Source organism: Lytechinus variegatus, chromosome 3, assembly GCF_018143015.1.
Source record: "Lytechinus variegatus isolate NC3 chromosome 3, Lvar_3.0, whole genome shotgun sequence".
Classification (NCBI taxonomy): domain Eukaryota; kingdom Metazoa; phylum Echinodermata; class Echinoidea; order Temnopleuroida; family Toxopneustidae; genus Lytechinus; species Lytechinus variegatus.
In genome coordinates, this window is record NC_054742.1 from 21,179,180 (window position 1) to 21,203,193 (window position 24,014).

General features: G+C 37.5%; 1 protein-coding gene across 3 annotated transcripts in view; it reads right to left on the bottom strand.

Moving 5' to 3' along the window:
* LOC121410475 (protein bicaudal D homolog 1-like) overlaps positions 1–7,466 on the bottom strand; it is a 40,343-nt gene extending 32,877 nt beyond the window's left edge. Inside the window, exon 1 of one of the 3 annotated variants that reach the window (XM_041602597.1) lies at positions 6,919–7,463. In XM_041602597.1, coding sequence (XP_041458531.1) covers positions 6,919–7,149 — 231 coding nt within the window. In that variant the 5' untranslated portion in view covers positions 7,150–7,463. Of the gene's footprint in view, positions 1–6,918 lie in introns of all 3 variants that reach the window. The other 2 variants (XM_041602596.1, XM_041602594.1) reach the window with 2 other exon arrangements.
* Between the last annotated feature and the right edge of the window lie 16,548 nt (positions 7,467–24,014).

Genomic DNA, 24,014 nt, shown 5'->3' on the forward strand with positions numbered 1-24,014 from the left:
TAACAACACAGCCATGTATTGCTGCCCTCTACGTTCAAAGATATAACAGCACAATGTTGCGGTATTGAAATCTAAAATGGCGGATTGGTAAAAATCGAAAAAATGATGTCCAAAACCCCCCAAAATTATTGATAGAATATCATTCAACCATAAAATAATGCTAATAATGTGAAAGGTAAGGATGTACATGTATTCATGTTACAGTTGTAAATGTGCCTGTCAAAATATTTTGTGTACCTGTATTTATCTGATTAGAATGAATTCTACTGCGTTGTTGGTGTAAAGTGGCAGATACTAATTTTGACTAGCGAGAGTGTTGTGACATCACTACTCAATGCGTATTGATTTTCTGTGTAAACTTCATTGTCACTTTTTCATGTACATAAAGTCTACGGGGAAACAGAATTTCCGTTTTGTGACATGCTGAAACAGAATTTAAGATTTTCTGAAAAGGAAAAGGAAATTTTTGGAAATGGAAAATCACTGTCCTATATAAGATTAATCTGTATTTGAGGTAAAAGAAAATAAAGTTTTGGGAAATGTTCCATAATTAAGGAAATTAACCTATATGTTTTATTTTCTAAAAGAAATTAAGTTTGGTAATTTATCTCATTTTTTGTTATTTTTGTGTATAACATGGTGATTCAACCTCCCTACATAAATAAACACAGTAGGGGAAGGCGGGGTAAGTTGAGCATAGGGGCAAGTTGAGCCACCACCCCCTGGCTAATAATGAGTTATACCTTGGTCACATTTGCTCTACGGCGGCCGTACGGCGAGTCGAAACAGCCGTTTTATTCATTTTTATGCAAACCACCTACATGTAGCTCGTACATAAAATGTTAAAACGGCTGTTTTCAACTCGCCATACGGCCGCCGTAGAGCAAATGTGACCAAGGTATAATTCAGACATTGTTGTGGTGTCTTGTATTCATTACCCATTGCATAACCCTTAACCCCACCTCTTTGTTTTCAACTTTTTAAACAAAAAGTACTTTTTAGAGGGAAAAATGCAAATTTCAGCCAAAAAAGTGAAAAAGGGTGTGAAATAGATCAGTGCTTTTTACGCACACACATCTTTAAATATATTGTAGAAATAAGAACAATATTGTTAGTCCAGGTATGGATTCTCATTCTTGTCATTATCTTTTACATGATGAATGCATAAGAAATGTGTTCATGTGAAAATATCGCAATAAGTTCGGACTGGGGTAATTTAAGCCAAATCAACATGGGGCAAGTTGAACCATGGTAATTCTTATGGTGATGTATAACAAAAAAATTAAAAAACGTAAAAAGCCATTGATATGCAGGCAGAAAGGAGCAAATTCACATGATAGTTCTGTTACTTTTAGATGATGTTAGTATTTATAGAGAATTAGCAAGTGAAAAGACTTAAATGAAAAATTGACATCCTGGTTATTCCCGCATACAATTTGTACATAGTTTTTGTGGCTCAACTTACCCCAGACGGTGACACAACTTACCCCACAGATGGAGCAAGTTGAGCCATTTGACATTGTTTTTTTCAAATGTCACGATGACTTTCAGTGTGGGGGTAGAAAGTTATATATAGGTGAAAAATATTTCCCAAGAATCAAATTTAAAGGCAAGGTACTTATTTCTACAATATCGTTAGTCATATCAATTCTAACATGCAAAATTCAAAAAGTGTCACAACTTACCCTGCCTTCCCTATACTGTAGCTATAAGTACACATTTTAATTGTAAAGCAAAAGTCATAAACATCAGAGAATTTCTTGTTTTTTTGGAACAGCCATATATTTCCTGTAGGCTGTAAGAAGTGTAAGAATGACTTCAGTCAATTTACGCCACATGTGGAGGAGTTTTTAGACAGCAAGGCAAGATGTACACATGACCGTCCAGCAGAAAAATTAACTGACGAAACAGAGCAAGACAGACTGAACTTCACGTTCAGTCCAGACAACATCTTGATCTTGCTTCACTAAGCACTAAGTTAGTATTCTAGAGACAAGTAGGCTTATATCAATGGATTGTATGGGAAGTTCCTTTTTTGACAGCCCCCATAGTGGAAAAAAAATAATATAAGGGTTAGGATAGGAGTAAGGTACGTAAGGGTGGCTGTCAAAAAAGGAACTCTTTATCGATTTGGGGACCGAACACTTTTCATAAATTCAGTCATCATACAGTATTCAAATGCAAGATTTTTTAAATATTCATCAACTACCACCATGAATACACAAACACCTACAAAAAAAAGGAAGAATTTTTGCCAGGATCAGTTCTCCTGTTTATGATATCAGCTTCTGTTCACTGCCCTTCGCATACATTGTATTTGGGTCACTTGAAAATAGTATCGTCTTAAACCAACATCACATTGTCACACACATTTTTTGTTAGGGATGGGGAAAGTTTGAAAATTAAACAAAAATTGACCATATTTTGTTGTTTAAAAAAAAAGAAAGTCTTTGAAAATTGTGCTAGCCTTTGCCTTTGGCCCCTTTCATCATATTTCTATTGTCAAATGTTTTGGAAGCAAAGTTTAAAGTGTAGATCTAGGCCTAGACCTGGATGTAGTACAGTGTAGGACCATTAGGTATAATGCACCTGGTTAGGAGAGGGAGCAAATGAGTTTAGTCGAAACGTAAATGGCTTTCTTCGATCTTGGCTTTAAACACCTCTGGTGATGTACTGCTGACTGCTGACCTACATGTTACATCTAAGTGATCTAACTTAGATCTAGACCCTAACTTAAGTTTTGATGCCTACACGTAGATGTACATGTAGATCTACCTGCATGTGCATGTGTTTGGTTGAAAAAAAAAGGCTGGTAGGTAAAACAATCACACTGTAGTGTAGATCTACAACCAAAAAAGTAAAAAATAAAAAACCCCAATTACAGGGGCACAAAAACGGTGTTGGCTAACACGATTGGTATTCTGAAAATCATGTTAGCATGAAAAACATGTGGCCAAATTGGTAACACCGTGCATGGTCATGAAATACACCATGCACACCCCCCCCCCATACGCTGTGTTAAGGGTGGAAGATAACATGAAATTTGGTATTCTAAAAATGGTGTCGGGCTGCTTTAGCAAAAGTTTAGTTTAAAGATAACATGAAACATTTCCATGTAACACTGCGTTAAGGAGAGGTTAAGTTGGGGACGACGATGGCTGTCCTTTTTCTAGTAGACGCAAACTTCAATAACAACATACGGGCATACAGCTACCTGAACTTCCTGCAATTTTCCATCACTTTTCTAGCTTTATTTTCCATTTACCCTTCTCTCTACTAACAATCATTAAACAATTTCTTTGGAACTTCTTGTGAAAATACATTTTAAATGCATCTTTAATTTTGATTACCGGTAATTTAAAATCATTGTTATTATTACGCTCATGAGTTATTTATTTGGTATCTTTTTGCCATATCATAAAAAAGATAAAGGAGAGGAAGAAAATTAAAAACATCAAAAGGTAAAAAGGCACAAGCAGCAATAAAAAAGAATGGAATTATGCATGGATTTGGGAACCCCTTTATAATATTTACAAAACTTTTACCTTTTTTAATGGATTATAGTTCCAATGATTACAATTTTCAAATCTCAATGCTTGTACAGCCTTGAGGACTTCGTGATATTTTTTAATACTTTGACATACATCACAAAGCCTTGAAACCCTTCCCCATACAGGCTAAGTGAGACACACACAGATGGATTTCCCTAGGAAACCCATCTTTAAACCTACAAATCACATAAATTTGTTGCATTTTATTATTTTACTTATCTAAAGATACACCTTCATACGTCTAATGCGTACATGTATGAAGGCGCAAAAAATGTTAGTACGAATATGAAAAATGAGAGTTTTCTTACCAGACCGATCTCGTGTAGATCCCTTGATCCATTCGTAAACACCGCGAATCGAATACAATAGGCTTGACCGCTTCGTTATGACGTAGCTTCGATAAGCGATGTTACAAAATGCCGTTTTGAAGAACAATTTTACAAATAAAAATCATTATTTAACAAATAATAAAATATGAAACTTGATTATAGTTATTATAATAATAATTATTTATAATCAAGTTTTTAAATCTTAGATGTATTTGTTAAATGTTTATTTACAAAATTATTTATTTATGATCAAGTTTCCTATTTCATAACAAAGCGGTATAGATGAAAAATGCAATAAATCTATGTGATTTGAAGGATTAAAGAAGGATTTCATAGGGAAATCCACCCGGTTTATATACATGTATCTCTCTTAGCCTGTATGGGGAAGGGTTTCAAGGCTTCGTGATGAATGATATGTCAAACTATTGAAAAATATCATCACGAAGTCCTCAAGAGTACAAAATGTAGGTTATCCTAGGCCTTAATCTATTTCTCCTGCCATGTTTCGGATGGGGGTGAAAAAAATGTTTTTTTTGGCTGATCGCTCTACACACCAATTTATAATAACAAAATTTGTATGCTGAGCGCACCGAAAAAATTACAATTTTGTATGTTTGATATTTCTATGTCGGGTTTAATTTTTCTATTGAGCTTTTCATGTTTTTTTTTAATTGCATTGCATATTTATTTTTTCAAGTTTTCTAAATCATTGGGGGCATACAGATTATAATTTTAATCAAAATTCAAATTTTATTATATGTTAAATAATAATTTTTACCTATAAATCGTTCTTCAAAACAGCATTTTAAACATCACTCATCGATGCTACGTCATATCAACAAAGCGGTTCAAAAGTCAAGCCTATTGTATTTGTGGTGTTTACGAATGGATACACGAGATCAGTCAGGTAAGAAACCTCTCATTTTTCATATATATAATATACTGTGACTTTTCACACCTTCATACACATTAGGTGAATGAAGACACTTTCATACACATTAAGCGTATAAAGGTTTATAGATAAATAAAATCGAGCAATATAAGTCAATTTCTAATTTCTAGGGAAATCCATCCGTGTTTACATGTCTTGCTTTAATAGGCATGTACATGTATGTGCAACTGTCAAGGCTCCGTGATGTAGAAGTACAGATACAGTATATTACGAGTTTCATACAGTAAATCAACTCACATATTGCTGCTTTATTGCCTGCTTTTCTTCAAGAACAAATAAACCGTATTCAGCAGCCTGTATTTTCTCTCTGCTGGCCAAAGCGAGTTCCTCTTTCAAAAGGCTGATTTCAACCCGTAACTCTTCAATGGTTTCCGAACCATTGTCCGAGTCGAACATGGCAAATTTCATCTATCTATAAACCTTCATACGCTTAATGCGTACATGTATGAAGGTTTATAGATAAATAAATCAAGCAATATAAATCGATTTCTAATTTCTAGGGAAATCCATCCGTGTTTACATGTCTCGCTTTAATAGGCATGTATGTGCAGCGTGTCAAGGCTCTGTGATGTAAAAGTATACAGATCTATGTAAAATATCATCACGGAGTCCTCAAGGCTAGCCCCCTCCATAGTCGATTGGGGCATCTGTCTCCCGATAAAATGTTGTATCTATGCTGTCTGAAATAATCCATTCTCAATTGCCACAATCACCCCATTCCCAAGTCTCTATCTAGCTTTAACTTTCATTTAGCTTCCTGTTTGAACTTACAAATTCATGCTGATGTCACAATGCAGGCTTCATGTTACCGCATGCACACAGCACACTCATTTTTTTTCCCTGAAAATTTTGCGCTATCTTTTCTTTAACACTACAACGCATTTGATTGGATTAAATATGGTATGGTACGTAGGCCTAGATGCAGAGTGGGACATGTGGGAGGAGCAAGGAGCTGAAGATAACATGGTTTTCAGAATACCGATTTGGGGGTATGTTAGGGGCGTGTTCAATCAGAGAGATAACACGATATTTAACACCAAAGTTAACACGATTTTCAGAACACCACCCCACTAGGGAGAAGGTAGCCAGGAGGCTTCTAGAGAGTAAAAATCATTTACTAACGTAAGGTTACTCTCATACGAAGCCAGGTCTTCCTTTCTATACTTTCGTGTGTACCACCAAAAAACCTGAAACTTTCGCCCCCGAGATTTCTACTTTCTTTCTAAAAGATCTAGCCGTAAATCATGTACTTCATTTCCGAAATTTCTACGCTATGGATTTTGTTTAGATAAGAATTCATCAAAAAAATGAGAAAAATATCATGAAAAGACCGAAAAGACTTGCTCAATGTTTACGCCGCCATCTTGTTTTCTATTGTTCTTCACCCACGATACGGACGCTTGCGTCGGGTAACGTTGGGGAAGAACAATAGAAAACAAGATGGCGGTGTAAATATCGGGCAAGTCTCTTCCGTCTTTCCACAATATTTTTCTCATTTTTTTAAATGAATTCTTGTTCAAAAAATAACGAGAGCATAGAAATGTCGGAAATGAAGTTTTATCTCATGTACATCATGATTTAGGGCTAGATCTTTTAGAAGGAAAGTAGAAATCTCGGGGGTGAAAGTTTCAGGTTTTGGCTTCCGTCGTGTGGATCAATGAGAAAGACCTGGCTTCGTATGAAAGTTACATATGATTTTTACTCTCTAGAACTAGAAGCCTCCCGAGTCCTGGCTATAGGACTCAGGGGCCGATTGCAAGAAAGGGTCTTTCCAAGGACCGTCTTTCGTGTCGCCCATCTTTTATGATATGCTATAGGCGGGGTGTTTCTGAAATTTATGATAAAGAATAAGATTCGTTAGTTTGCTTTTAAATCAAATTTTATATGATTTCATATCACATCATTTTATACACAAATATTTTGTTTAATTTAACGGACGAATGAAATGTTTGCAGATGATTTATTTAAAATGCGTTTCACATGGCGCATCATTTCACATGGCGCGACACGAAAGACGGTCCTTGCAAAGACCCTTTCATGCAATCGGCCCCCGGGGCCTAACTAGTAACTAAGTTGTTAGTGTTACCTCTTTTGCCATCTGAAGCTCCTGTTTACAAGTTTCATAGAGTAAATCAAGGTCTTCATATTGCTGCTTTATTGCCTGCTTTTCTTCAAGAACAACTAAACCGTATTCAGCAGCCTGTATTTTCTCTCTGCTGGCCAAAGCGAGTTCCTCTTTCAAACGGCTGATTTCAACCCGTAACTCTTCGATGGTTTCCGAACCATCGTCCGAGTCGAACATGGCGAATGACTGCATTTTCAACAGCAAGTGATACCGGTATTGTTGGACTTGGAGCCGGTTCTCGGGTGGCCTGCACTCCTTACAGACTGTGGTGACAATACCACTATTAGAGTTTCACAGTCGATCCGCAAGGTTAATGACGAATCCAGCGTTCTGGAGTTCATCCGTTTTCATCCTTGAATTTCGGAGATCATTGTGCTCCTTATAAAAAACAACACCGATGCTAAAAAGGTGAAATTTGAAGGTTTCTTAGTCGTGGGTCTGTGGTACAATCGCAGACTCGCGACAACGCAACATACGGGAATGTAGTGAGCATTTCCTACGCGCGCGCATTATGCATTTGATTTTATAGCGCAATATACGCTAGCGCCAGGAAACTCTGCATGAGTCGGTTTTGTATATTAGCAAAGGTCGGCGGCGTATCCGCCCAGAGATCCTCCGTAGGTGTCCTAGCCATGTTCCGAACTGGCTCAAAACCACTGATCTAGGGGAGAGATCAGTGCTCAAAACTGAGCAAGCGCATCGCAGCCGTACGTTTTCTCTCTGGTCATGTCATCGTATCTAGCTGGAGCTGGAGTTCACCACTGATCTCTATAAAAAATAGAGATCAGTGGAGTTCACCCACTCAGTGAGTTCACCCCGCGAGCGTCTGCGCCATAGGTCTGCGCATGCATAAGGCTAAAGTGGGCGTGGGCGTGGCGGGCGTGTACTTAAAAGTGGTACAAATAATTTTAACTACTTTATTATGAAAACAAAAAATGAGGAATAAAACAAAAATGTGATGGGGCAAACCCCTCAAAGCCAGAAAAGTAAATAATGTGACTCTGCTCAAAGCTGCGAGCGTTTTTTTTTTTTTACCTTTACCTTTATCCCCAAAATTGATTTTGGGATAGATTTTGAAATATTGAGGAAATGCATATTTAACAATATACCGTACGTTCTGTTTCTTGCTTTTATCTCTCTTTTGATTGTGATTGGGGGGGGGGGAGGGAAACGGGGGGGGGGGCATGTCCCCATCGGGATTTAGAGACTATATTTATTCATTCATGCATGTTCACAATGTCACAGCCTGTAATAGATTACATAGATGATTGGGATTATGCAAAAGTATATTAGATATTAGTATTATAATTATCATGCAATAGCATGGTTACTCAACAAATACCCCCAATATGGCCTAAGTCCATTGACCTTTGACCTTGGCCATGTGACCTGAAACTTGCACAGGATGTTCAGTGAAACTTGATTACTTTTATGTCCAAGTTTTATGAACTAAACCAATAAATTTACAGAGTTATTGATGGTAATTCAACAAATACCCCTTGGCCAAACTTCATTGACCTTAAACGACCTTTGTCATGTGACTTGAAACTCAGGCAAGATGTTCAGTAATAATTATTAAACCTTATGTCCAAGTTTCATGAACTAGGTAAGTTATGATTACATTTAAAAAACTTAACCTTAGGTTAAGATTTTGATGATGATTCCCCCAACATGGTCTAAGTTCATTGACCCCAAATGACCTTGAACCTTGGTCATGTGACCTGAAACTCAGGCAGGTTGTTTAGTCATTTCAAAAACTTAAGCTTCGGTTAATATTTGGTGTTGATGCCGCCGCCGCCGTCGGAAATAGTCTTAAGACCCGTTTTAATAGACAGTGCCCAGGCAGAGGGCGGGTAGAAAAGGGGATGGCGATAAAACCACAGGTGGTAGCCTCCATGGTCCGTCTTAACAGACACTCTCCTAAAATCCTATACCTTGGTAAGGTTTCCATGGTAATGACCCCCCCCCTCAAAAAAAGAGAGAGGCGTACAGAAGGAGAATTTATACTACAGGAAGGAAAAGTGGAGTAGTAAAAGAAAGAAGGGGGAGGGGGAAATGGAAAGGGGGAGACAGTGAAGTGAAGGAAAAGAAAAGAAGAGAGAGGGGAAAGGAAAGGGGAATAGAGAAAAAGAGAAGGGAAAGAAAGCCAGATGGGAAAGAAAAGGAAAGAAAACGAAAATAAAGACATCAAAGGGAGAGAGGAGAGAAAGGAAGATAGGAGAGGGAGAGAAAAGGAGTGACCCGTGAAATGGCATAGGAGAAAAGGAGAGAGGGAGAGAGAGAAGAGAAACTCGGGGAGAATGATAGAAAAGAAAGGGGAGAGGGATAGAGAGAGAAAGAAAAGAGGACGAAACTATGGGAAATAAAAGGAGAAGGGAAAAGAAAAAGGGAGTAAAAAGAATGAGAAGACAATAGAGGAAAGGAAAGGTGGGGGGGGGATTAAGGAAGGAAAAAAGATAAGGAAGGGAAAAGGAAATGAGGAAGAAAAGGAATGAAGGGAAAGGGAGGTATGTAAAAGGGAAAGATAATAAAGGGGAGAGAAGGGAAAGGAGAGAAAAGAGGGGCAATAAGATAAAGAGAAATGAGAGAGGAAAGAAAAGGAAGAGGGTAGAGAGAGAAAAAGAAACATGCACAAGACAGGGAAAGAAAAAGAAAGGGGTAAAGAGGGGAGAGAAAGGAGAGAAAAGAGGGGTAATAAGATAAAGAGAAATGAGAGAGGAGAGAAAAGGAAGAGGGTAGAGAGAGAAAAAGAAACATGCACAAGACAGGGAAAGAAAAAGAAAGGGGTAAAGAGGGGAGAGAAAATGAGGAACAGAGAGAGAGACTATGAGGGGAAAGCTATTCAGACATACTTCTCTGCCATGCAATTGAGAAAAAATGCAAATTTTTTTCATTTCATTAATGTTTTTTAAATGATAAATATTGTTGAATATAAGCTTCCAAAAATTAAATATCATCTTATTCGATAATTTTACAGATAGAAATGTGATATAATTTTTTTTTACCCATATTTTCCCCGATCGGCCGCTCAAAGTTGATTTTTTTTTCTTTGAAGGGGTATATGCCTAACAGTCACTTCATAGCTTTATTCTCATAAAACAACATAAAATATGTGTAGTGATCGCATAAGTCCAATTTAAATAGTGCGAGCTAGCACTTTTGGAAACTTCATGTAATTTGTCCTGAAAATTGAAGATTCTGGACAATGCTTGTGATCCTGAACAAGATTCGTATGTAACTAGATACTACGAGCGCGAAGCGCGAGCAGATTTTTTTTTATATGCGTCATATGGCCTGATAGATTTTTTGGTTACACTTCGTAATTCCGAAGGTTCTTTATTCCGAAGGTTCGTAATTCTGAAACACGTAAATTGCCCATACCCCGATGTTCGTTAATCCGAAAACGAAAAAGGGTTCGTTAATTCGAACATTTGTGGCGTTATTCCGAAAACGAAATAAGGTTCGTTGTTCCGAAGGTTCGTTAATCCGAAAACGAAATAGGGTTCGTTATTCCAAAGGTTCGTTAGTCCGAAAACGAAATAAAGTTCCTTAATCTGAAGGTTCGTTAATCCGAAAAAGAAATAGGGTTCGTTATTCCGAAGGTTCGTTGGTCCGAAAACGAAATAAGGTTCGTTAATCCGGAGGTTCGTTAGTCCAAAAACGAAATATGGTTCGTTAATCCGAAAATCAAATAAGGTTTGTATTTCCGAAAATGAAATTAATTCATTTTGGTAACAAGAATGGTGCTGTTCTTGCAAGATAACAGGATATTATGCAATGATAAACAAACGAGCGATGATACATGTGTGTGTTGTGGCCAAAGCATGTATTGATTTAAGAATAGGCGCCCGGATCAAACATTCGCTTAACTTCGATTTTATCTGAGCAAATGCTGCAGAAGCAAATGGTTTAAAGGTGCAGCTAGGGGATTAAGTGTGTTGGTCGTTTGCGAGTAACCTCTAGATAATAGGATTTGTATTGGAGGGGATGTCATTTTTTATGAACTAGGTCCATATAATACTTTCTAAGTTATGCTGTCATTTCAAAAACTTAACCTTCGGTTAAGATTTGGTGTTGACGCCGCCGCCGTCGGAAAATCGGCACCTAGTCTCACACTGCTATGCAGGCGAGACAAAAACTGGGGAGAATGATTGGTTATATTGCATGGCTAAAGTATTTCGTAAATTTGTCAGAATTCAAGTTTTATAAATCAATAATTGTACCTCATTTTTTTATTATGGTGACATTATCTATCAATCTGCAAACAAATCTCTGCTTGACCAACTTCAAAAAATTCAAAATAGATTGGAAGAAAATTGTGTAAAGTGAAAATTGAACCCTATTCACACACTTCTATAGACCACTCAAATTCAATCTATTCTTGTTTGGACACTATTAAATAATTACAATATACATGTACTCACTTGATATTATTCATGTATAAGATCAATAACAACATGACAACTGAATATTATGTTTCATTCAAAAGCAACTTCTTTCCCTCATAGAAATGTTTGCCCAGACCCAGAACCAATCTTTCTGGCGTCTCACACTATGCGATCCAGTGCAACGCGATTTTTCAAGTAATTGCATTTTGCATTAAATATGAATGTTCGAAGAAGTAGAATTATTTTATTTAAAGTTTGGCATATTGTTCGGAAAAGTAAAATCATGTTTTCACAATGCGGCAAGCCATATGGTCGGAGTAAAGTCCAATTCGGTTTCAAGTCGCAGCCGATGATGACTTCATTATACGATCTGGAATTGAATTTGTTTTTATTCATTCAGGGAGGCCCTAACTGGACTGAATTCCGATTTCAATAGTCCTACCACTATTCTGAACTCTGATACGTAATATTTTATTAGTTGAAATATCCAATATTCATAATTCGGATCGCAACGAATTGCTTAGTGTGAGATGGGCTTTACCGAGCTGCCTCTGAATTTAGCTGCGCAATGCCGCCACTTTCAATTCTTTTAAGAGTATATTTTTTAAATAAATCTGTTGTAGGATTTTTCTTTGTTTTTAATGATTTCTTCTTTTATTTTTGACTTCTATATGGTAATCATATTATAGCCTTTTTTAAAGTAAACTGGCTCCAAGGAAGACCAGCAGCAATACAACATTGCAGCTCAGTCACGTTCAGATTTTTAAAAATGTGCTCAGAAAAGGTGCTTTATAAAGGCATTTTGTGTTAATGCTGATTTTTCGATTGTTTTCAGGTAATTCAGGGGTGCTGAATCCAAAAATGCTGTTTGCCAATTTTGATTCCGACGTTTTCATCCTCAAATCAGCAAAAAACAAATATGGCGGCTTCTTAATGCAGTTTCCATATTAAACGATTTTTATGGGTGATTATATTTCAGGAATTGGAGTCTATGCCTTATTTTGATACCCTGGGATGTAAACATAATGCATCCGATTGATTCGTCAGCCATCTTTAATTTCAAGATGGCTGCCATGATTCACAGCTGCTGATTGATTACTAATATGGCCATTGGCCAAATGTTTGATAATTTTGGAGCGATGCTGGCATCATCACGTTGTGATATTTTTGACGTTTTAGCGTTTTCCCCGCCTGAATAGAAAAAAGCAAGACATGGACGTCGTTTTTCCGACGGCGGCGATGATGGCGGCGGCGAATTAAGTCAACATCAAATCATAAGTGAGGTTAAGTTTGTGAAATGTCGTAACCTTTAGGGTATAGATGTCTATTTCGTGAAACTTTGGGTCAAACAGAGTCTATTGAGACAGGTATAATAGTTACAAAAGGTCGTCCAGGATGGAAATCCATCATATGGCGTCCAAAACGGCAGTCGTTGTACCATCAACTCCAAAAATTACAGTAAATCGTCAAAATCATCAAAAAGCTTTCAAGGCAAATAATGAATCAGGACATGTTTATAAGATAGTGTGTCACTGTCAGAGAATGCAAGATGACCTTCCAAAATGGTGTCTATATAAGACGTTGTAACTTTGAAATGGTCCAAATTCATATAATATCCACCTGGTAGAAATAACTTTGGGGTCTAACGAGAAAAAATTAAATATATAGAAAAACATGGTTCCAACGGGAAAAAGTACATTGAAAAAAAAATCAAGGTTTATCGGTGGTGCAGTTTTGCAAAAAAAAAATTATGAATGCTTTGAAAAATGGTTGCTATTTCTTGAAAATTTGGCTGCAAAGTGCATATACTTTCTACCTCGAGACAATTTTGTGTCTTTCTCATGATTCCAAGGGTCAAATAATACAGGTGAAGACGAATTACATGCAGGGAGATGCTGTTGTGTAAATAAAAAGAACAATACTCTATGAATTGCATTCAAATTGCACCATTGATAAAAAATGGCAATACTTCATATTCCATCTAGTGCCACTATTTTGGTGTCTCTGTTATGATTTTAAGGCTCATAATAATGTTTGACAAGAGTTTTTTTCATATATTTATTAACATACAAGTATACAAGTTAATATTCAAACACAACACGCTTATAGAACTGCCTACATACATGTTATAACAACAAAAACACTTATGCATTAATGAATAATATACTGACTATACATAAAAACACACATTTAAGAGTAAATTGTGATTGTAGAAGCACACTAACTGATTAAAGGACAAGTCCACCAGTGGCGTAGCTAGGATTTTTTTCCGGGGGGGGGGCACTGGAGGGTCCTTGCTTTTTCAGGGGGGTGGGGCACCGGCCATTTTTCCCAGTGTGTATGTATATGTCACAAGGGCGGATCCGACTTTCGCCAATAGGGGACGGGGCACGAAATTATTTTCACCTATATTTTCCCCGATCAGTTAATTCTTAGTTTTATTCTTATAAAACAACATAAACATGAAATAATCTCATAAGCCTTATAAAAAGTGCGAACGCGAAGCGCGAGCGTTTTTTTTTTTTTTTTACTTTCATATATTTTGTCCTGAAAATTTAATATTCCGGGCAATGGCATGTGTGATCCTGAACAAGATTCGTATGTAACTAGATGGTTACTGCGAACGCCAAGCGCGAGCAGAAATTTCTATTAACTGTTCTAGCATTATCGAAAAGGGACCTGTTAAGGACTGCTTACAGTTACCAACGAAAATGGTATATATTTCAATAATGCGAGCGCGAAGCGCGAGCAATTTTTTTTGACATTCCGACCTAAAAGAAGGGGACATCCCGATAGACCGCGGGTCCGATAGACCGCGGGTCCGATAGTTCGCGGGTCCGATAGACCGCGGGTCCGATAGACCGCTGGTCCGTTAGACCGCGGGTCCGATAGTCCGCAGTGCGTGTAAAATTATGATCAGATATATCAAATGTCATCGAGAGGTCCAAAGGTCAAATGATACGAGACCATGGGATTCTATCAGGTGCGGATCCATGGGGGCCGAGGGAGAACTGCCCCACCCCCAGCTCAAAAAAGAGGGGGGAGAAGGGAAAAGGAGAGAATAAAAAGCGAGAGGAAGATGGGAAAAGAAGATAATAGAAAAGAAAGTAAGAGGGGGAAAGAAAAGACAAAGAAAAAGGGAGAACAGGGGGAAAGAAGAGAAAAAAGACAGGAGGGAAAAGGAAGAGAAGAAAAGAAAGGAGAAAGGAAAAGGAGGAAAAAAGAAGAAGAAAAAAAAGAGGAAGGAAGAGAAGATCGTTTAAATAGAGAGGAAGATGGGAAGAAAGATAAGAAAAAAGAGAGAGAGTGGAAGGGGGAGAGAAGAAAAAAAAAGAGAAAAAGAGAAAAAAGGGGAAGGAAAGAAAAAGAAAAAGGGAGAAGTAAAGGGGAAAGAGAAAAAAGAGGAAAAGGGAAAAGAAAGGAAAATGGGAAAAGAAGAAGAAAAAATAGGAAGAGAATAATATTGAAAATAAAAGGAAGATGGGAAAAAAGAAAAGAAAAAGGGGCTAAAATTATCCAGTTTCAGATCAGAATATCAAAGATTTTCTTCTCGCGCTTTGCGCTCGCATTATTATTGTAGAAAGATACCAAAAATTACCCATCCTTTTTCATGATTGACAAACATGAATCGAATGTCCCATTGGGGGGTTTGAAATCTCATCTTTTTAGGTTGGAATATCAAAAATGTTCGGTTTAATCGTTGAAATATGTATCGTCTTTATGGCTAACTGCAAAATATCCTTAACAGGTCCCTTTTCGACCAAGCCATAGCGAATATTTAACATTTCTGCTCGCGCTTCGCGCTCGTGGGAATTATCTAGTTACATATACGCGCCCTGTTCAGGTTCACAAACATTGCCCAGTATGTTAAATTGTCAGGACAATATACAAGAAATTTCATTTTTAGCTTGCATAGGGCTTATGAGATTAAAACACATTTATGTTGCTTATAAAGTAAGTCTAGGAAATGACTGTTAGGACATGGGCGTTTGCCCCCCCCCCCCACAAAAAAGAGAGAATCAAGACTAAGAAAAAATAGAGAGAAAAGGAATGGGATTAGGATGAAATATACTATTATTTTCCAAACATTATGTCAAAATCTATCACAACCTTGTATTTTTGTAATAAAAGTGTCAACATATTTGCTTGCTCGCTTCGCTCACTGCCAACTTCTTATTAATCTTATGCGATACGCCGAACCGAGCCCCCTGGAAATTGTTGGCTCATTACGGCACTTGGACAAATCAACTTTGAGCGGCCGATATCGGGGAAAATATGGGTGAAAAAATGGCCCCTCCCCATATTGGCGGAAGCTGGGTCCGATTCTGATTTGGGCTTTCAGGATAAAATACAGGAAAATTCTTTTAAAAAAAATCAGATCGCGCTTCGCGTTCTCATTATTTATTTAGGCCTTGTGAGATACCTCAAAGTGTTTTTCAAGAATAAAATCTCAGATTTTCTTTAATGTCTACCCCCCCATTTCATTTATTTTTTTATCTTGGTGCCCTCGTCCCCCCCCCCCCTGCACCCATGCTGAATGAATACGCCAATGATGAGGATAATTAGTCGAGATTGCATATTCCCAAGAGGTTATCATTAATAATATTGAAGGGTATACTAAAACAACACTACAGCTCCCGTTCACAATATTCTACTAGGGCCTACTCTGGTGAGAAGTTAAACCAAATTGAAACCCCCCAAATCGCTCGTGCTTCGCGCTCCCATTGATATTACATCATGGGCGGTAATCCCAGGGGGGACAGGGGGGACGTGTCCCACCTACTCAAAATAGTAGGGGACACAATATCAAATGTCCCCCTACTATTTTGGTCTTTTATGATCATAAAAATACATCATTCTAAATCAAAATAAAACATGTGTTTTGGGACGAGATGACCTTACTTTGGCGATGATAACCTTGTTTCTTTTTTTTGGCTTGTCATATTTTCCTGCCCCTTGTCCCTATAGGCGGATCCAGGGGGCCGAGCTCCCCCCCCCCTTCTTGGCGGAGCAAAAAAAAGGGAAAGAAAAAAGGAAAAAAGGAGGAAAAAGAGAGGAGAAAAGAAAGAGAAGGACGACGAGTGCATAAAATAAGATGAGAGGAGGATTTGGAAAATAAAAAGAATCTTTCGTGCCACTATATAAAACTTTCGCTCGCGCTCCGCGCTCGCATTGTCTGTTAGGTGATTTACATATTTTGTTTAATATGGAGTTCAAATATCAAGTTTGGAAGTCAATATACAACACATATTTCACCTCGGAAATTGAACTTTCATTATTTTGTGTAATTTACAAATTAGTTTTTAAAAAGTGCTCTGTAAAAATGTCCGTTTTATGGTTTGAATGTTAACATTTGCTGCTTGCGCTTCGCGCTCGCAAATTTTGATTTATCAGGTACCTATTTTCGTGTATTCCATAAAGTTTTCAAAATATCCCTTTTCTGGTCTGATTGTCAAGACGCATCAGCTAGCGCGCTGCACGCTCGCATTTTGATTGGCGAGTTATATAAATGTTTCAATATTGTTTATACAACAAACTACTTAAAATCCCCCTTTCATGACAATTTATCAAAAATGATAGCTCGCGATTTGCGCTCGCATTAATGGTTAAAATATATTAACTGATGCATCCTATTCATAATTACAAAAGTGAATTGTCCAGTTTTTATGCCATGATATCAATTTAATAATTAAATTGTCCCTTTTGTATCATATCGCGCTTAGCAAGAGGAATAGGAAGATAGTCATCATTTTCATATGATGGCATGTCATAAGGATGTCCCGGTCCTATGTCAAAACTCAAAGTAATAATAATATCAGCTCTTTTTTAACTGCGATCCATATCCAGCTTAACAATTTTTCTCCAAAGTGCTTGAAATATAAAGCTGAAATTGACTCTTTTTTCAGATCGGACAATCAAAGTTTCATAGTTTTTACGATTAAAGTTGTATTTAGAATGCCTAGATTCTAGGTCTAAATATGAAACACGCTCGCGCATGTTTATTCAGATACCCAACTTGTTCTCTAATTTAAATCATTATCCAGTTTCAGTTCACAATATCAAAAATTTTCTGCACGCGCTTTGTGCTCGCATTATTAATGTGGGAAGACCCCATCCTTTTGATGATTTACAAAACATGAACAGAGTGGCCCACTTTTAGGTCTAAATCTCGATTTTTATTCTGCTCGCGCTCGCATCAATCGTTAAATTACATGGCTATCCTGTTCACGATTCCAAAAACTGATTGAAATTTTCCATTCTTTCTTTAAAAAGTTCAAAAATGTTCAGCTCGCCCTTCGCGCTCGCATCATATAAATGAGGATTATGATATTATATATTAATTTATAAGAATAAAGCCAAAAAGTGACTAATGAGGACTAACCCGTCAAAGAAACAAACAAAAATTATCTTCGAGCTGCCGATCGGGGAAAATATGGCTGAAACAAATTTCCGCCCACCCCTCCCCCCCATTGGCGAAAGCTGGAACCGCCCCTGTGTCCCCCTACCTTTTGGTATTTATGTATTCATGATTTTTTATTTCAAGAACACATTAAAAAGTGGTCTTTATTTTTTTTTAAATGTGATTATAACATAATTTAAGTTAGCCTGGCCGGGAGGGAGTGGGTGCAATTTTTCGAATAGTACACATAAGCGCCAAACATCAGGTCAAATTTGACCCCCCCCCCCCGCCCCCTCCCTCCCCACGAAATCCTGGATCCGCGCCTGGGTTCTCTAACAACCAAATTAGGGCAATCACACCCTGACAACTACTTCAAGAACCTATTATTTACCGCCGGGGACTGTTACCCCCCCCCTGAAATTTACTCTCCAGACAATTACCCCAGATAATTACCCCTAGTACGGAGTTGTGAAAATGCCATCAACGTGACGACATGGCGTGGTATTTTATCTTACCATGTCTTAATTAATCATTGGCGGCGGAAGGCAAAACATTAAGGGAGAACCACCTGAAATTTTGGGATGGACACAGGTAAAAATGTGACGAGCAAATCAACCAAAATTTTAGGAGGGACCACCAAAATTTTTTGACAAGGAAAAAAAAAGAAGGTTGTCAACCAAAATTAGGGGGGACAAAAATATTTTAGAGGGGTCTACCTCAATTTACGGGGGGACGTAGAAAACAAATTGACAAGGAAAAAAAAGGTTCTCAACTAAAAATTTAGGGGACCGTCCCCCCACCTCAAATTTAGGGGGGAAAGGTCCCCCCCTGCTTCCGCCGCCTAAGTAATTAATAAGGTTATTATTTCGACATCATATGTTCTATCTTGTCAAGTCAATATGTCCACATGGCGAGATATGAAGTGTACAATTGCCGGTAAGAATCCCGATATATCGCCATGTTGACATGTAACATGATTATTTAAGTCGACTTGGCAAGATAAAATATCTCGCCATGTTGACATAACTTTTTATAAGTGGACTGACTTGGCAGGATAATGTATGGATCTCGCCATGCGGACATAATAAGCTTATTTAGTCGACATGGCAATAAAGTATCTCGCCATGTCGTCAAGTCGATGGCATTTTAGAGGCTCCGTATGGCGTCTAGAGGGTAAATTTCCGGGGGAGGGGGGGGGGGTAACAGTCCCCGCCGATAAAAATAGGGGGATAATATTTTCCTTGAAGTAGATGTCAGGGGGCGATTGTCCTGTGGTCATCCTTATAGAACCCCATGGACTCGTATCATTGACCTTTTGACCTCTTGATGACATGGATTTCACTATATTGTCCTGATCATAATTTTACACACACCGCGGACTATCGGACCCGCGGTCTATCGGGCCCGCGGTTTATCGGACCCGCGGTCTAACGGACCCGCGTTCTAACGGACCCGCGGGCTATCGGACCCGCGGTCTATCGGGCTGTAACCTAAAAAAATGGTCATTCTAAGTACTGTTTGTATTAATAAATGGGATAGGTATGTAACTAAACAATTGATGCGAGCGCGAAGCGCGAGAGGAAGAAAATTGAGATTTTAGACCTAAAAGCGGGACATTCTATATTCATATTTTGTAAATCATAAATAGGATATAGTTAATTGGGTATCATTAATAATGCGATTGTGAAGCGTGAGCAGACAATTATTGATATTCTGATGTGAAACTGGATAATTTAAGTACATTTTAAACAAAGAACATGCAGGCTATTGCGCCTGTTTTAGACCTAGAATCTGGGCATTCTGAATACATTTTGTTTAATGGAACATTATGGAATACACGTTAACAATATGAACTTGGCAAATCAAACAATATGACCACGCAACGTGAGCTTAAAATGCTGATATGTAGACTTCAAAACTTTCTCTATATCAGCCTATTGACATGATTGAGCAAGATATGAATCTCATCGAACAGGCAATTCTGGCGCGAGCAATAATTTTATATAGTAACATGAAAGATTTGTTTTTTTTTGCAAGTCTTCCCCTCACATTATTTCAGTCACTCGTCTTCCTCCTCTTATTTTCCTCTTCTTCTGTCTTTCTTCTTCTTTTCCTTTTTTCTTTTCTTCTTTCTCCCTTTTTTCTTTTTTTTGCTCTGCCAATTTTTTTCTGGGGGGGCACACAAAATCTCAGGGGGGCACGTGCTCCCCCCCGTAGCTACGCCACTGAAGTCCACCCCAACAAAAATTGATTTGAATAAAAGAGAAAAATCCAACAAGCATAACACTGAAAATTTCATCAAAATCGGATGCAAAATAAGAAAGTTATGACATTTGAAAGTTTCGCTTAATTTCACAAAACAGTTATATGCACATCCTGGTTGGTATGCAAATGAGGAGACTAATGACGTCATCCACTCACTATTTCTTTTGTATTTTTTTTCCTCTTGACAATGCAAATCGTTTAGTCATAAATCCATTATCTAAAACTGAGCTAAATCTTTCATTATAAAATGTTTTTGTCTCACCTGCGAAGCAAAGTGAGACTATAGGCGCCGCTTTTCCGACGGCGGCGGCGGCGTCAACATCAAATCTTAACCTGAGGTTAAGTTTTTGAAATGACGTCATAACTTAGAAAGTATATGGACCTAGTTAATAAAACTTGGCCATAAGGTTAATAAAGTATTACTGAACATCCTATTAGAGTTTCATGTCACATGACCAAGGTCAAAGGTCATTTAGGGTAAAATAAGAAAGTTATGACATTTTAAAGTTTTGCTTGTTTTTTTTTTCACTAAACAGTGATGTGTACAACTCAAGTGAGACAGTCGATGATGTCCCTCACTCACTATTTCTTTTGTTATTGTTTGAACAATATTTCATTTTTGTCTCACCTGCATAGCAGAGTGAGACTATAGGCGCCGCTTTTCCGACGGCGGCGGCGTTAACATCAAATCTTAACCTGAGGTTAAGTTTTTGAAATGACATCATAACTTAGAAAGTATATGGACCTAGTTCATGAAACTTGGCCATAAGGTTAATCAAGTATTACTGAACATCCTAGTAGAGTTTCATGTCACATGACCAAGGTCAAAGGTCATTTAGGGTCAATGAACTTAGACCATGTTGGAGGAATCAACATCGAAATCTTAACCTGAGGTTAAGTTTTTGAAATGTCATCATAACTTAGAAAATATATTGACCTAGTTCATGAAACTTGAATATTAGGTTAATCAAGTATCACTGAACATCCTACATGAGTTTCACGTCACATGACCAAGGTCAAAGGTCATTTAGGGTCAATGAACTTTGGCCGAATTGGGGATATCTGTTGAATTCCCATCATAACTTTGAAAGTTTATGGATCTGATTCATGAAACTTGGACACAATAGTAATCAAGCATCACTGAAAATTTTGTGCAAGTTTCAGGTCTCATGATTAAGGTCAAAGGTCATTTAGGGTCAATGAACTTTGGCCGAATCGGGGGTATCTGTTGAATTACCATCATAACTTTGAAAGTTTATTGGTCTAGTTCATTAAACTTGGACATTAGAGTAATCAAGTATCACTGAACATCCTGTGCGCGTTTCAGGTCACATGACCAAGGTCAAAGGTCAATGAACTTTGGCCGAATTGGGTGTATCTGTTGAATTACCATCATAACTTTGAAAGTTTATGGATCTGATTCATGAAACTTGTACATAAGAGTAATCAAGTATCACTGAACATCCTGTTCGAGTTTCAGGTCACATGATCAAGGTCAAAGGTCATGTAAGGTCAATGAACTTTGGCCATGTTGGGGTTTTTTGTTGAATAACCATCATATCTCTGTAAGTTTATTGGTCTAGTTCATAAAAAGTGGACAAAAGAGTAACCATGTATCACTGAACATCTTGTGCGAGTTAGAGTAGTATTCAAAGTCAGCACTGCTGCTATATTGAAACGCGTGATGCAGGTGAGACGGCCAGAGGCTTTCCACTTGTTATTCAAAGCGTCAAATATGTAATTACGGTATGTTCTACTCTATTGAAAGCCTTTCCAAATCAAGCAATACGATAGAGCCTAATTTAATATCTTTGAAATCTGCATACTCTACTACATCAATAATAGTGCGAATATTGTTACTAATATTTCTACCTTTCATAAATCCTTGCTGATCAGTATGTTTAGACAATGCAAAACTTTTTTCAATCTTGCTCCCAAAATTTATAATCAGTGGTTAATAAAGTAATGTGACGATAGTTTTTAATACAGGATACATCTTTATCTTTTTTAGGAATGTTTGACAAGAGTTAGTGACAGAGTTAGATGGTGGTGCAACAAAAGTAAACATCCAGAAAACAAACTTTAACAAGTGGAATGCCTCTGGCCGTCTCACCTGCATCACGCGATTCAACATAGCAGCAGTGCTGACTTTGAAAACTACTATAACGTGCACAAGATGTTCAGTGATGCTTGGTTACTCTTATTTCCACGTTTTATGAACTAGACCAATACACTTTACAGAGATAGGATGGTAATTCAACAAATATCCCCAATGTGGCCAAAGTTCATTGACCTCACATGACCTTTGACCTTGATCATGTGACCTGAAACTTGCACAGGATGTTCAGTGATACTTGATTACTCTTATGTCCAAGTTTCAAAAGTCAGATAAAAAAACTTACAAAGTTATGATGGTAATTCAACAGATACCCCATTATGGCCAAAGTTCACTGACCTTTGACCTTGGTCATGTGAGCTAAAGTGCGCACAGGATGTTCAGTGATACTTGATTACTCTTATGTCCAAGTTTTATGAACTAGACCAACATACTTTTAAAGTTATGATTGTAATTCAACAAATACCCCCAATTCGGCCAAAGTTCATTGACCCTAAATGACCTTTGACCTTGATCATGTGACCTGAAACTTGCACAGGATGTTCAGTGATACTTGATTACTATTATGTCCAAGTTTCATGAATCAGATCTAAAAACTTAAAGTTTTGATTGTAATACAACAGATACCCCCATCGGCCAAAGTTCATTGACCCTGGTCATGTGACGTGAAACTCATGCAGGATGTTTGGTGATACTTGATTAACCTTATGTCCAAGTTTAATGAACTAGGTCCATATATTTTCTAAGTTATGATGACATTTCAAAAACTTAACCTCGGGTTAAGATTTTGATGTTGATTCCCCCAACATGGTCTAAGTTCATTGACCCTAAATGACCTTTGACCTTGGTCATGTGACATGAAACTCTAATAGGATGTTCAGTAATACTTGATTAACCTTATGGCCAAGTTTCATGAACTAGGTCCATATACTTTCTAAGTTATGTCATTTCAAAAACTTAACCTCAGGTTAAGATTTGATGTTGACGCCGCCGCCGTCGGAAAAGCGGCGCCTATAGTCTCACTCTGCTATGCAGGTGAGACAAAAACTAAGGTGCACTTTCACCTAAAAAGTACCAAATTCACTGATAATTATTTCAAGACAAGTCATTTTAGTGCTTAGGACTATCGTATGGTTTCATGATTAGGGGACAGCGGTCATTTTTACCCAATTTTAGAAGTCGCTTTGGACTTTTTACGACAAAAAAGAACAGAAATTATCATCCATCCTTGTATTTGTCCCGATTTATTATTGTATCCATCAAACCACAGTAGTGTAGATTTTGTTCAATTATGACTATATTTAAGTGATGGAAGTCTTTTTAGACTAATTTTGAAAGCCATCTTTGAATAATAGCCAAAAAGGGACAGCTTCATACCATCATAACTAATAAAAAGTATTATTTAACCCCTGAAACCATAGGGTAGACACCAAAATCTTATCTCCAAGATGGATTCTAAATGGATTATGTCAATTTTTAAGTATAGGCAGCAATTTTTAGACTCTTGTATTTGAAGCCATCTTGGATTTTTAGACATACAGGACCATTGATTGCCCTTGTACAGTTGTAAATTATCCTAAGGTATTACTCGACCCTTTAAACCAATGATTAGACAACATAATCATATACCCAGGCAGATAATAAACAAACTGTCAGTTTTTAGCTAACAATAGCCATTTCAGACTCTAATTCTGGAAGCCTTTTTGGATTCTTGGACATGCTCTACCTATGACTGGCCTTGTAACTTGTCCTCATTTATTACTTGGCCCTTTAAACCATGGGTTAAATGACAAAATCATATACCCCAGGCTGATATTAAACAAACTTTGTCAGTTTTTGGTAAGAACAGAAATTATCAACTCCATTTTGGAAGCCATTTTGGATTTTT